The following is a 12,122-nucleotide window of genomic DNA, read 5'->3' as shown; positions in this document are numbered from 1 at the left end:
ATACAGTCCGTGTCAGTAAATCAGTCAGTAGGCGTAATAGTCGAGCTGAGAATAACAAGACGTCCACTAATGTGGCCTTAAACTGGGTTCAGTGCAGCTAAAGTAGCGCTGAACTAAAAGTCTCGTTCCTTGAGTTTTGAATATTTACACAGCCTGTAACCATGTATCTATGTCATAGACAATGTTAGAGAAAGGGATCTGATTTAGGACCAGTTGTTGTGTGTTGGTGCTGTTTTGCTGTGTCCCCCCCCTTCCTCCCCTCCCCACTGTTAAACCTAGAAGACTGACAGGAGACCTTTGGTCTTTAATTAGGTCTTGACAAGTTCCTGCTTTTTGCCCGAAGGACGGACATCCGACGAGTCAGCTTCGATACAGAGGACATGTCCGATGACGTCATCCCTCTGGCCGACGTGCGCAACGCCTTGGCGCTGGACTGGGACGCCAAGGACGGCTACATCTACTGGACGGACGTCACCACCGACTCCATCAACAGGGCGCTGTGGAACGGCACCGGGCAGGAGGTCAGTGACACCGAAATCCCATCATTCATCACTGTCTCATTAACGGCGGCTGTGCTGCAGCGTTTGAGTTCATCCAATACTGCCATCTACTGGTGCTGTCGTGAAAGTGCAACGGCAATGCACGCGCCGCAGGGAGTGACGCTGTCTCCGTCTCTGCAGGTGGTGGTGGACACCAGTCTGGAAAGCCCAGCCGGTTTGGCGATTGACTGGTTGACCAACAAGCTGTACTGGACCGATGCCGGTGAGAAGCCTCGTCACGTCTCATTGTCTCATTCCCGTCTCCCCCCCGTTGATGTTCCTGTCTCCGGTTTCTCAGGTACGGATCGCATCGAGGTTTCTAATGCCGACGGGAGCATGCGGACGGTCCTGATATGGGAGAACCTGGACCGGCCCAGGGACATCGTCGTGGACCCGATCGGAGGGTGAGACAATAAAAAAGTCGTAAAGCGTGGAGCGGATTGTCACCTTTTTGTCATTGGTTTGATTATGCGTTTATAGTTTCATGTACTGGACCGATTGGGGGGCCAACCCAAAGATCGAGCGCGCGGGAATGGACGCCTCCAGTCGAATCGTCATCATCTCATCCAACCTGACGTGGCCCAACGGGCTCGCCATCGACTACGAGACCAGGCGCCTGTACTGGGCCGACGCTGGCATGAAGACCATCGAATTTGGCAACTTTGATGGCTCCGACCGACGGGTAAAGGCTGTTTTAATGATTCCTTTAACCCAAAGTCGTCGACTTGTTTGACTCATTATTTCAATCCAACCTTTCCAAACGTTTCCTGTAGGTCAAGTTTCTGTTCATTTGACTTTGGCTACGGTTCTGTTTTTGCCTGCAGGTCTTAATTGGCAGCCAGCTGCCTCACCCCTTTGGCCTGACTGTACACGAGGACAAGCTGTACTGGACGGACTGGCAGTCCAAGAGCATCCAGAGCGCCGACAAGCTCACCGGCTTGGGGCGACGCACGCTCGCCGAAAACCTGGAGAACCTCATGGACATTCACATGTTCCACCGGCACCGCCAGACAGGTGTGTGTGTGTACATGTAGACATTTAGAATATTGTACAACAATAATTACAGTAAGGTATCATAACGCACTGTGCATGCATTAGAAATAGATTGTAATGACATGGAAGTCCTATAATCTTTTTATTACGTATGAGTCCCTCAAAAACTGTTTAAATGACCTCGATGTCCTGCAGTCCAGGGAGGATTACAGGTAAACTGAGCCCACGTCCCTGGCAGAGAGCCTCTGGGGCGCATTCCAGAGTGAAGCCCTCGCTGATCTCTCTGATCTCACTGATTTCCATCTTCGCGGCTGACCCATGAGCAGGAGGGTGACTGAGCCGCGTTGCTTTGTGTGTCTCCTCTGCAGTGCGTAACCCGTGTGCGCTGGATAATGGAGGCTGCAGCCACCTGTGTCTCCTGGCTCCTGCTCCCAAAGCCTCCAGCTGTGCCTGTCCCACCGGCATCAACCTGCAGACGGATGGAAAGACCTGCACGCCCGGTACCTAAATAACCCACTTCTGCTTTTATTGTCTTGTGTATGTGGAAAAAATGAGTAGCAGCAAATTCTTGACTAACTTAACTAAAACAGATTAGATACATACAGTAGATATAGGCAAAAAAAATCACTTTGTGTGTGTGTGTGTGTGTGTGTGCGTGCGCAGGAATGAGCAGCTTTCTCATCTTTGCACGGAGGACCGACATCAGGATGGTTTCCTTGGACATTCCCTATTTCGCCGATGTGGTTCTGGCCGTCAACAACTCCATGAAGAACACCATCGCCATCGGCGTCGACCCCAAAGAAGGTTTGCGCTCGTTTCCTTTGTGCCTTTGGAAGAACTGCTGCGGTCTTTACAAATGTATGCGCCGCCTCCTGCAGGAAAAGTGTACTGGTCCGACAGCACGCTGAAGAAAATCAGCCGATCCGACATCAACGGGAAAGCGCAAGAAGAAATCGTATCCACGGGTGAGGAGGATGGGCCCCACGTTGTTCGATGGTGTTTAGCTCCACCCTGTCGGAGCCTCCTGACTCCATCTCCCGCCTCTCTATGCGTCTCCCTCCCTCTGCAGGGTTGGTGACGACCGACGGCCTGGCGGTGGATGCTGTCGGCAGGAAGATCTACTGGACGGACACGGGCACCAACCGCATCGAGGTGGCCAACCTGGACGGGTCCATGAGGAAGGTCCTCGTGTGGCAAAACCTGGACAGCCCTCGAGCCATCGCCCTCTACAACGAGATGGGGTGAGGCTGCTGCAGCGGGACGGGTCCAGAAGCGCTGATCACACCGCCAAAGTTTTAAGACCAGATCTCGACGTGGTGTCGTGCTTTGGGTGTCCTCGCGCCGTCCGACCTCCTGACCTCCGTGTTGCTCTCGCTCTCTCTCTCTCTCTCTCTCGCTCTAGTTACATGTACTGGTCAGACTGGGGCGAGCACGCCAAGCTGGAGCGCTCGGCGATGGACGGTTCGGACCGCGCGGTCCTCATCAGCAACAACCTGGGCTGGCCCAACGGGCTGGCCATCGACATGGCCGGCTCGCAGCTGCTGTGGGCCGACGCCCACACCGAGGTCAGCCGGGACTCAAACTCCCACATCCTGCAAGAATGCAAGAACAGTCAGATGTTTGCAGAGTTTAGAACAGGTTCAAAGGTCAAACGGCTTGTTCTCGAGGAGCCGCGGCGCTGAGCCTCCTTTCATCTCCTCCTCCAGCGCATCGAGGCGGCCGACCTGAACGGGCAGAACCGCCGCACCCTGGTGACTCCCGTCCAGCACCCGTACGGCTTGACCCTGCTGGGGCCCCACATCTACTGGACCGACTGGCAGAGCCGCAGCATCCAGCGGGCCGACAAGAACACCGGGACCAACACCATCACGGTGCGAGCCAACCTGCCGGGCCTGATGGACATCCAGGCTGTGGACAGGGAGCGGCCCCTGGGTGAGTCCGAGCGCCGCGACCATCACTTCACACCCGGCTCGCCCTCCACAACAAACGTGCCCTTTCGATTCTGAGTGGTCTCGACTATTTGTTTAGTTATAGTTAGTTTGTAACATGGTTTAGATTTGTAGATTTTTCCGCACTAATTTTATCCCCCATACCCGCAAACCGCCATTTGGCTCTTACATGAATGCACGTTACATGAATGCTCTGATTAATGATCATTTTTTCCTTTTATAAAACAACAACCTGTAAATCACTTTAAAACAATATTTTTCCACGCTTCTGTGAGTGTCAGCTGCATCCGGCTCCTTAGATCGAATCGTTAGTCTTCTATTTGCGGCCGCCCTTAGTTCACAAATAACTATCGGCTGTGTGACTGCTCCTAATGAATGTATTAACCAGCCCCTTTGCCCCACACTAAAAAAGGCTTGTTTACATCTATTTATACTGCTCCTTTCCTCCATTTTCCATCCACTTTGTTTGCAGACATTTTTTGCAGGTTCACAGCTGATCAAACAGGGACCTTCGCAACTCATGTGATCGTTGTTTGTGTTTTGTCTCTATTTTTGGTGTCCTCACTTGATGATCCTAAATATAGCTGATTATATTGTGAGCAGCTGTGCAGGTGGTTGACAACAGCAGTAAGGCGTCTTCGTGTAATGACGAATCCGCTTTCGTTGCAGACAGTTATTTGAAGTCGTCCTCCGTCCCTCTGCGTCATTCCCTTTGTCTCTCTCTCTCTCTCCTCCTCAGGCTTCAACAGGTGTGGCCGGAGGAACGGGGGCTGCACCCACCTGTGCCTGCCCCGCCCCAACGGCACGTCCTGCGCCTGCCCCACCGGCATCCTGCTCAAGGGGGACGGGAGGTCGTGCGAGGACTCCCCCGAGTCCTACCTGCTCTTCTCCAACCGCGTCAGCGTGCGCAGGATCTCCCTCGACACCGACGACCACACCGACGTGCACGTGCAGGTGCCCGAGCTGCACAACGTCATCTCGCTGGATTACGACAGCGTGGACGCCAAGCTCTACTACACCGACGTCACCCTGGACGTTATACGGTGCGAGCTTTGAGTGCGTTTCATTACCATCTTGTGATGTGCGTCAACCAAGCGGTTTCTCACAATGTCCTCTTTTTTTTGTTTCCTCTTCTGCAGGCGTGCAAACCTGGACGGCAGCGGCATGGAGACGGTGATCAGCCAGGGCCTGAAGACCACGGACGGGCTGGCTATCGACTGGGTGTCCAGGAACATGTACTGGACTGACACCGGGCGCAACACCATCGAGGTGGCCCGCCTGGACGGAACCAGCCGCAAAGTCCTGGTCAACAACAGCCTGGACGAGCCCCGAGCCATCGCCGTGTTCCCCAGCAAAGGGTGAGATGAAATGTTTTGAGTGACTCCCAAGCGATTAAAACGAGATCAACAGAAGAAAAAGGGGGCGAAGAAGAAGTGTCGTCTTGAACTCTGTTGGCTTCGTCTCTGCAGCTTCCTGTTCTGGACCGACTGGGGTCACATTGCAAAGATCGAGCGATCGCACCTGGACGGCTCGGACCGGAAGGTTCTGATCAACACCGACCTGGGCTGGCCCAACGGCCTCACGCTGGACTACGACACGAGGAGGTCAGAGGGGGGGCGGGGCCTGTGTGTGGAGCTGCCTGTGTTTAGCCAATCGATTCTCTCAGAAGGTGGATCCTCAAGACAAGTAGAGAGTCGAGAAGATCACAGTCACCTGAATATAACATAAATTAATAATAATATAACATATATTCAGGTGACTGTGATCATGTAGAGGAGTGGCTGGAGGGGGCGCACACACAAACACACACAAACACACACACACCACTAAAACAAAATTGTAAAGATCGAGCACTACACAAGAAATTCCCCCAAAACGCAAGTGGAAAAGTCGCTTATTTAAAGTTTTATCAGTTTCTATACTGAAATGCAATTTGGGCGTGGGGGGGCCTTCCATGTTCCTATATTGTCACACAGGGGTTGGGGAACCTCCCTGTCCCCCTTGTGGGTGTATTGTTGTTATTATTAGTGTGTTCATGGATCCCTGATTGCTTCGTGCAGGATCTTCTGGGTGGACGCGCACTTGGACAGGATCGAGAGTTCGGACCTGAACGGGAAACTGCGGCAGGTCCTCGTCAGCCCGGTGTCCCACCCCTTCGCCCTCACGCAGGTACCCTCCCCCCCCCCCCCCCCCCCGACCCCCACATACTACACCTCCAAACTCAGCTGTCAATCACTGGGGTGACTCCTCCTCCGGGCTGCCTCCTCCACTCACCTGCTCTCACATTCATCAGCTTCCCCTTTAAACTCCCCCCCCCTCCTCCACTCACTGGTTGTTGCTCCGTCCTCCAACTCATGCTGAACCCATTCGACTTAACCATTTCTCCTACTTCTCTTCCACTCTGACCATCATTTTTCTTCCTCCCTCCCCCCTTTTCTCTTCCTCTTACCCCCCTTCTCCTTGTCTGTGCCCCCCCTCCCTTCTCTTCTTCTCCCTCGTCTCCCCAGTTGAAGCCGGTGTCCTCCCCTCTAACCCCTTTCTCCCGACTCTCGCAGCAAGACCGCTGGATCTACTGGACGGACTGGCAGACTAAGTCCATCCAGCGGGTGGACAAACACACGGGCCGCAACAAGGAAACCGTGCTGGCCAACGTGGAGGGCCTCATGGATATTATAGTGGTGTCGCCTCACAGGCAGACGGGTAAGGACGCTCTTCTCCTCCAGCTTGACACGGGAGACCCCACCCCCCACCACCCCCGAAAAGGCCCGCGTTTGTCCGGCTGGTAAAGTGCTGCAGCAGCAGAGGCGGACTTGGATGCATGAGCTCGAAATGCGGCGAGCGGTGATCGCGGTGGTTCACAGAGCGCGTCAGGTCGGGTTGGTGGACGGTGGTTACCATGGAAACGGATAACAAACTGGAGACGGGAGAAGAAGATGACCTCACGCAGGTCCGATTGTTCACACTCGGGCTCCGCTGTCTGTGTAGATAAAACAAACTAATGAAAGTGGACTAAATCGTTGGAGGCGGCGCGTCGTTTATTTGGTGGAGTGCCGCTCTGACCCGGCGTCCGTCGGCGCTCGATGATTGGTCCGTCAGTGCGACCACAGATTAGCATATGTTGAAAGTGTCTGCTGTTTTCAGTTCATGAAAGTTAACTTCAACACTTCTTGTATACGCTATACTTCTATATATGGTAATTACAGGCTTTTCTCATAACGGCACCACAAACAAAAAAGCCCTAAAAGGGAGCGTCAGATTTTCATCAGTATCTCTTACAGTCAAAATGCCAGAAGGTGGTGAACGTGCGCTCTCCTCTCCTTCAGGGACCAACCTCTGTGGGGTGAATAACGGCGGCTGCACTCACCTCTGCTTCGCCAAGACCAACAGCTTCGTGTGCGCCTGCCCCGACGAACCCGACGGGCGGCCCTGCTCCACCAGTGAGTGGCCGCCGCGCTCGTTCCGCCGACTCGGCACAATTTAACGGAGGAAATTGTTTGCACGTTTCAGTCCGTTATAACTTTTCATGGTCAAATTAAGCCCTGAGAGGCAAGTGAGGGGGGGGGGAAAAATTAATAGACCAGAATACATTGATTTTCTATGTTGTTTTTTGGGGAGTGTTTGTTAATGTCCAAGAAAGAAAACAACGTTTTAACCTGTTCTCAAGCCAAGAGAGCTACTAAATTTACAAAATGTACCAGCAGCATTTTTGTTGTTTCTCACTTGCCTCCCAGGACTTGTGACACACGCGGGTTGTGATGAACAATGTGTTCACCAGTTTCAGGTTACGTCCCCACCTCTCCTGCTAGAGGGACCAGCAGCACTCCGGTGCCCAACAAGATGCCCGACGCTCCAACAGACCCTCCACGCGGTGGATCCTCGCTGGTCAAGTATGTCTGCTCAGCCCTGCTTCTCTGTGTTAACTCATGTGTGATGCAAAATGTGACCGATAACCCTGTGAACACGTCTCCACATCCCCCCACACGATGGCATCATCCCCCTTTTAACACAACACACATTTTAAATAATCAGGTATGCAGCTGATATTAGGATCTATTTAGTAAAATACCTTTCTCAAGCTGGCTTTCTGTCCTTATTGTTACAGCTGCACTGACAAGAGCCAAAACGTGGAAGGCTGCTCGAGCAACGTGGTGACGGCTCCTCACGGTCAGTACGAGAAGCAGCTCTCCGCTCTGCAGTCTGCACGCTGCATGGAGTCCTAAAGGGACTCGTGTTGTTGTTAGATGGGAAGGAAGTGATGCAACAAGGATGTAATAACGCTGGGCAAACAAATGTGGTTACAGAAGGTTTTACGATAAGAAAGGTAAAAAGTAACCGATTAACATTCCATCAAAACAACAATAAATGAATCAATATGGAAGAGTCATATTGCTATATTTACAAAAAGCACAATTTTAAACCCTCACTGGACCATTTAGCCGTCACTCAAAGTTTGAGGATGTCGTTCATTCAGGGGACGTGAGACTTGACACTCTGCTAAATACTACAGAACTGTCTCTCTACTGTGATCAGATGAAAGTTTGGTAAGACTCCTGCATCTTCCTAAAGAGTCTGTGATGTCTCTGTGTGAACGCAGGGGGAGGACTTCACATCAGCTACGTGATCGGCGGAGTTCTGACCATCCTGGCTATCCTGATCCTCATCGCTGCTTTGATTATTTACAGGTCAGGCCCCCCCCCCCCCCCCCGTTCTCTATTCTCTCACCCGTACGCGTGTTGCGTGCTTATTTCCATCCGACAAGTAGCAGACGGTTTGATTCATCGAGCCTTGTGCCGCTTTTCTTCCCCATCGGCAGGCATAAGAAGTCAAAGTTTGCCGACCCGGGAGTGAGCAACCTGACCTACAGCAATCCCTCGTACCGGACGTCCACCCAAGAGGTGAAGATCGAGGCGTCGCAGAAGCCTCCGATATACAACCAGCTCCGATACAAGAAAGAGGTAACGCACGAGAGGAAAGGGGACGTTTGTTTGACACGTATGGAGCGATTTAAGGGGGAATCCATGATGATTAATTCCACAGGATGCTCCCACATCATGGAGGCGTGTGGTGGGTAACACCACGGAGACTGACTACTCGCCTGTGTTGAAATATTGTGACGCAAGCCGGTTCCCGGCGGCAACGCTCACCTCTTCTCCCCCTTCTTCTCCCCCCCTCGCTGCAGCTCTCTCATCCCTACAACTCCCTCTCTCCCTTTATCTTTTGACCCACGTGTCCCGCGGAGAGGTAGTTACACAGCATGAAGGAGTGGCGTCCTCCGTCGCATCTTTTAAATGCTTCATTAAAGACAGAAAATTCCTTTCGCCTTAGACAACACAAGGCCATTGCTAATTGTATAGTTGAAGCACTTAAATCTGAAGATGAGGAGCGAACTGCATCACTAAACGGAGCCACCTGGCTGTGCATGGGTTGTGTTTGAAGGTGACATCTTGGACTGCAGTGAATTACTCATCGATCCTTGAAGGGAAATCCACCTTTAACATGTTTTTTCTAATGTTTGTGTTGCATCACTTGAACCTCTAATAATGATTTAATGGGGGCACGCTGTTGCACCTCGCCGGCTCCTTAATGGAATAAACTTGAATACCCCGTCGGAGCAGCAGCTCGAGCAGCGCCACTAACCGCCGGTCTCTCGTTGTCCAGGGCGGAGTGGACGGAGGCTACGTCAAGGAGAAGATCCGCATCGTGGAGGGCGTGTGCCTGCTGTCCAACGAGGAGCTTTACTGGGACGACCTAAAACAGATCAAGCCGTCCCGCGGCGGCCTGCACGCCTGCATGCGCACGGACACCGTGTCCCTGCAGACCAGCAGCGCCTCCCTGGACGACGGCGAGACGGAGCAGCTGCTCCAGGAGGAGGCGTCCGAGTGCTCCTCCATCAGCACCTTGACCCCCTCGGCCGTCACCCCCCAGCGCCACGCCGAGCACAGCCTGCCCGACACCGGCTGGGCCTCCGCGCGCAAGCCCTCCACCGAGAGCGAAGTGTAACGTGTCCCCCCCACCCCCCCTTCCCACTGCCCTCCACGACCTCTGTTACCAAACACACACACACACACACCTGTATTTATAGCTGGTACAAACATGCAAATGTAAAAAAGGTACAAACTGAGCAGCAGTTGCTTTCGTATGAACGGTACAAATTAACCTGGTTAGACGCAACTAAGTTTTCCATAAACGAAACGGGGGCTCCGTCCTATTTCTGCACACACACACACACACACACACAGACAGAGTCCTCCAACAGCCCCCTCAGAGCTACTGCCTTCAGGCCAAAAGGATGAACTAGTGAGCATGCGGGAAGGAGAGCGCAAAAGACTACGTGGAGGAAGTGACGGAGACGCGGTCGTCTTCAGAGGACGCGGACTCTCAGTGCGACCGACGCTTCTCTGCGTGCAGCTTCGCTCCGTTTCTCTGTGGACTTTCCTTCCTTTTTTTGGGACGATGCTAAAACGACGTTCTCTCTCTCTCTCTCTCTCTCTCTCAACGCCACTCGCGTCTTTATGAACTCTTATTTATGGACGTTTTTTTTGTACTTTTCGAGTGGGTTTACTGACTTTTGGAGCAAAACGAGCGAGTTGTGTCAGAACGAGTTGTGTCAGAACGAGTTGTATTTATGACAGTGCCAAAGGGGGGAGGGGGCTTCACGCAGTCCCCGTGCTTCTTTCAGCATTTACACTTCTATAGCAACGTATGTTCACTGCGGGATGTTGGTTTTGTTTGACTCCCGTGAGCTGCCGCTTCTGATTCCCTATTTCACAGCCTGCAGCCGGACGCACTGTCCATCCGCCGGCTTTTAAAGTAATCTTATTTTGTTTGTTTTTTATCACGTAATTGAACCATTGATGATCCACAGGCCCAGCAGACGAAGCCACGATGAAGTAACAGCCCGAAGTGCCAAACCGCTGTAGAATTACTTTTTATCAAAGGTCTTTTTTTTTTTCTTACTTGGTCACAGAAAAAGGGGTATTTTGTCCCACCAGGGCCACGAAGCCATGCACATGGTTTTGCTTTTGTGTGAGACGTGTGTCTCTGGGAGTCTTAATGCAATCTCTCATTGAGTTTGTGTCTCTGATTGGTCGTTTTTTAAGTTAAATATGATGAATGAAAATCTACAGTAGTATTTAAATAAGAATGTTAACCTCATTCATTTTAACAACAACAATTAATTTTGGCGCAAAATGAGTTGATAGCTAACAATTCTCAGCCAAGGTCCCCTCTTCAGCTTCATTTACTGTGCACATCGTGTCCTCCGTTCCGTTCTTACACCACAAACAATGGTGCAAGTTTACCAAGACATTGTTTTTGTTTTTTTGAGGAAAAAAATATCCCGGCTTTAACAGATTGAATTAATTGTCTAGAAACATTATATTGTAAGGTTGGACCTTTTTTTTTAGATATTTGTGTCACCACAAATGATTTTGAAGCAGATTTCCTTCATTTCGGATCTTAATCACAACATGTTGGGATTGTTTTAAGGTGAGATTGAGGTTTAAGAGGTGAGCATTTCAAAAGCCTGCAAAATGGAACCAAAAGTATCCGCAATGCGAATCACTGCTAGAGGGAAACAAGAACTGTACCTTTTTTTTTTTTTTTGTAATTTGGGTTTGGATCCATTAACTCTTGCGTATCTGCCACAGTTCAGTATAACAGATGGATAACTTGCTGCATGTCTGACCCCATCAGACTGTGAGGGTTATAGCTTAGAAATGTATCACTGACAACTTACTGAAAAACAAATTTAATACAATTAAAGATATTATGCATTGCTTAAACTTTTTAGAGTACCTTCCTGTCCGTCGTTGAGGAGTGGTACGGGGAAATACTATATTGCTATATCGACAAATATATCAGTGGGACTTTATAGAACCATGTATTTTTTAAGTATCTGCTACGAGCTCAGCAACGTGCTGATCTGCTGCTACACGAAGCACTGAGGCCAATGAAAGAGGGTCTTGGCAGCTACGTAACTACGGTCTCTGGCGGGCGGGCGGCAGGGGGCCCGCGGAGCGTCACATGACCCAGTAACCGGCTCACAGTCCCTCCACCTCTGCTGCGGGAAGGCTAAAACTGTACAGATTTTATCACGCTCATACAAGCAAGCATTTCTGTTGTCGATTAAGTTTGTAGTCTTTTGTACAAAGGGATTTCTTGACCGTTTTTAGACTAATTTTACTCACTGGAGAAGAACTTTTTTTCGCTGGATTATTTTAACCACTGTGTTTCCAAGCCTTGTAAATGTTAGGGAAGATGCCAGCTATTTAATAGTGCTCTTTTATCTTATGAAATACTGGTTACGTATAGCTGTTGTAAAGTTAACAATAAGAGGTATTTATGATTTTTGTTTGGTTGTCACTTGATGTGTAAATATGAAAAGACTGTATATGTATTTCCATGGCAGTACTAACAAGCTGTGTTGTGTGATATAGTGAATGATCCCTTTGCTATCTTTTAATATAAAATGGCATTTCCATTTCAATGAAACATTTGGCTCCCTCATCTGTGCACAATGTCTCGCTAGTCAGAACACAGTCAACATATAGCAAAGGAAAAGCAGAGGCCTGATTCTGCAGATAATTGCAGAAATAACGTAACAGAGGAGGGATCTTTTCTCCAGGCAAACAATACAAAA

General features: G+C 50.6%; 1 protein-coding gene across 3 annotated transcripts in view; it reads left to right on the top strand.

Moving 5' to 3' along the window:
• The window catches only part of lrp4 (low density lipoprotein receptor-related protein 4), a 64,459-nt gene extending 52,485 nt beyond the window's left edge, over window positions 1–11,974 (top strand). The window contains exons 17-39 of one of the 3 annotated variants that reach the window (XM_078085770.1): window positions 313–521; window positions 681–762; window positions 838–943; window positions 1,020–1,221; window positions 1,364–1,553; window positions 1,901–2,032; window positions 2,196–2,336; window positions 2,411–2,497; window positions 2,602–2,773; window positions 2,935–3,097; window positions 3,239–3,464; window positions 4,221–4,524; window positions 4,621–4,839; window positions 4,951–5,085; window positions 5,542–5,650; window positions 5,989–6,181; window positions 6,805–6,918; window positions 7,257–7,368; window positions 7,584–7,645; window positions 8,076–8,163; window positions 8,295–8,436; window positions 8,661–8,722; window positions 9,140–11,974. In XM_078085770.1, coding sequence (XP_077941896.1) covers window positions 313–521; window positions 681–762; window positions 838–943; window positions 1,020–1,221; window positions 1,364–1,553; window positions 1,901–2,032; window positions 2,196–2,336; window positions 2,411–2,497; window positions 2,602–2,773; window positions 2,935–3,097; window positions 3,239–3,464; window positions 4,221–4,524; window positions 4,621–4,839; window positions 4,951–5,085; window positions 5,542–5,650; window positions 5,989–6,181; window positions 6,805–6,918; window positions 7,257–7,368; window positions 7,584–7,645; window positions 8,076–8,163; window positions 8,295–8,436; window positions 8,661–8,702 — 3,230 coding nt within the window. In that variant the 3' untranslated portion in view covers window positions 8,703–8,722; window positions 9,140–11,974. The remainder of the gene's footprint in view (window positions 1–312; window positions 522–680; window positions 763–837; window positions 944–1,019; window positions 1,222–1,363; window positions 1,554–1,900; window positions 2,033–2,195; window positions 2,337–2,410; window positions 2,498–2,601; window positions 2,774–2,934; window positions 3,098–3,238; window positions 3,465–4,220; window positions 4,525–4,620; window positions 4,840–4,950; window positions 5,086–5,541; window positions 5,651–5,988; window positions 6,182–6,804; window positions 6,919–7,256; window positions 7,369–7,583; window positions 7,646–8,075; window positions 8,164–8,294; window positions 8,437–8,660; window positions 8,723–9,139) is intronic. The other 2 variants (XM_078085769.1, XM_078085768.1) reach the window with 2 other exon arrangements.
• Window positions 11,975–12,122: the final 148 nt, after the last annotated feature.

This window comes from Gasterosteus aculeatus, chromosome 12 (assembly GCF_964276395.1).
Source record: "Gasterosteus aculeatus chromosome 12, fGasAcu3.hap1.1, whole genome shotgun sequence".
NCBI classification, from domain to species: domain Eukaryota; kingdom Metazoa; phylum Chordata; class Actinopteri; order Perciformes; family Gasterosteidae; genus Gasterosteus; species Gasterosteus aculeatus.
Note: the sequence above shows the minus strand (reverse complement) of the source record. Positions and strands in the feature narration are given on the sequence as shown.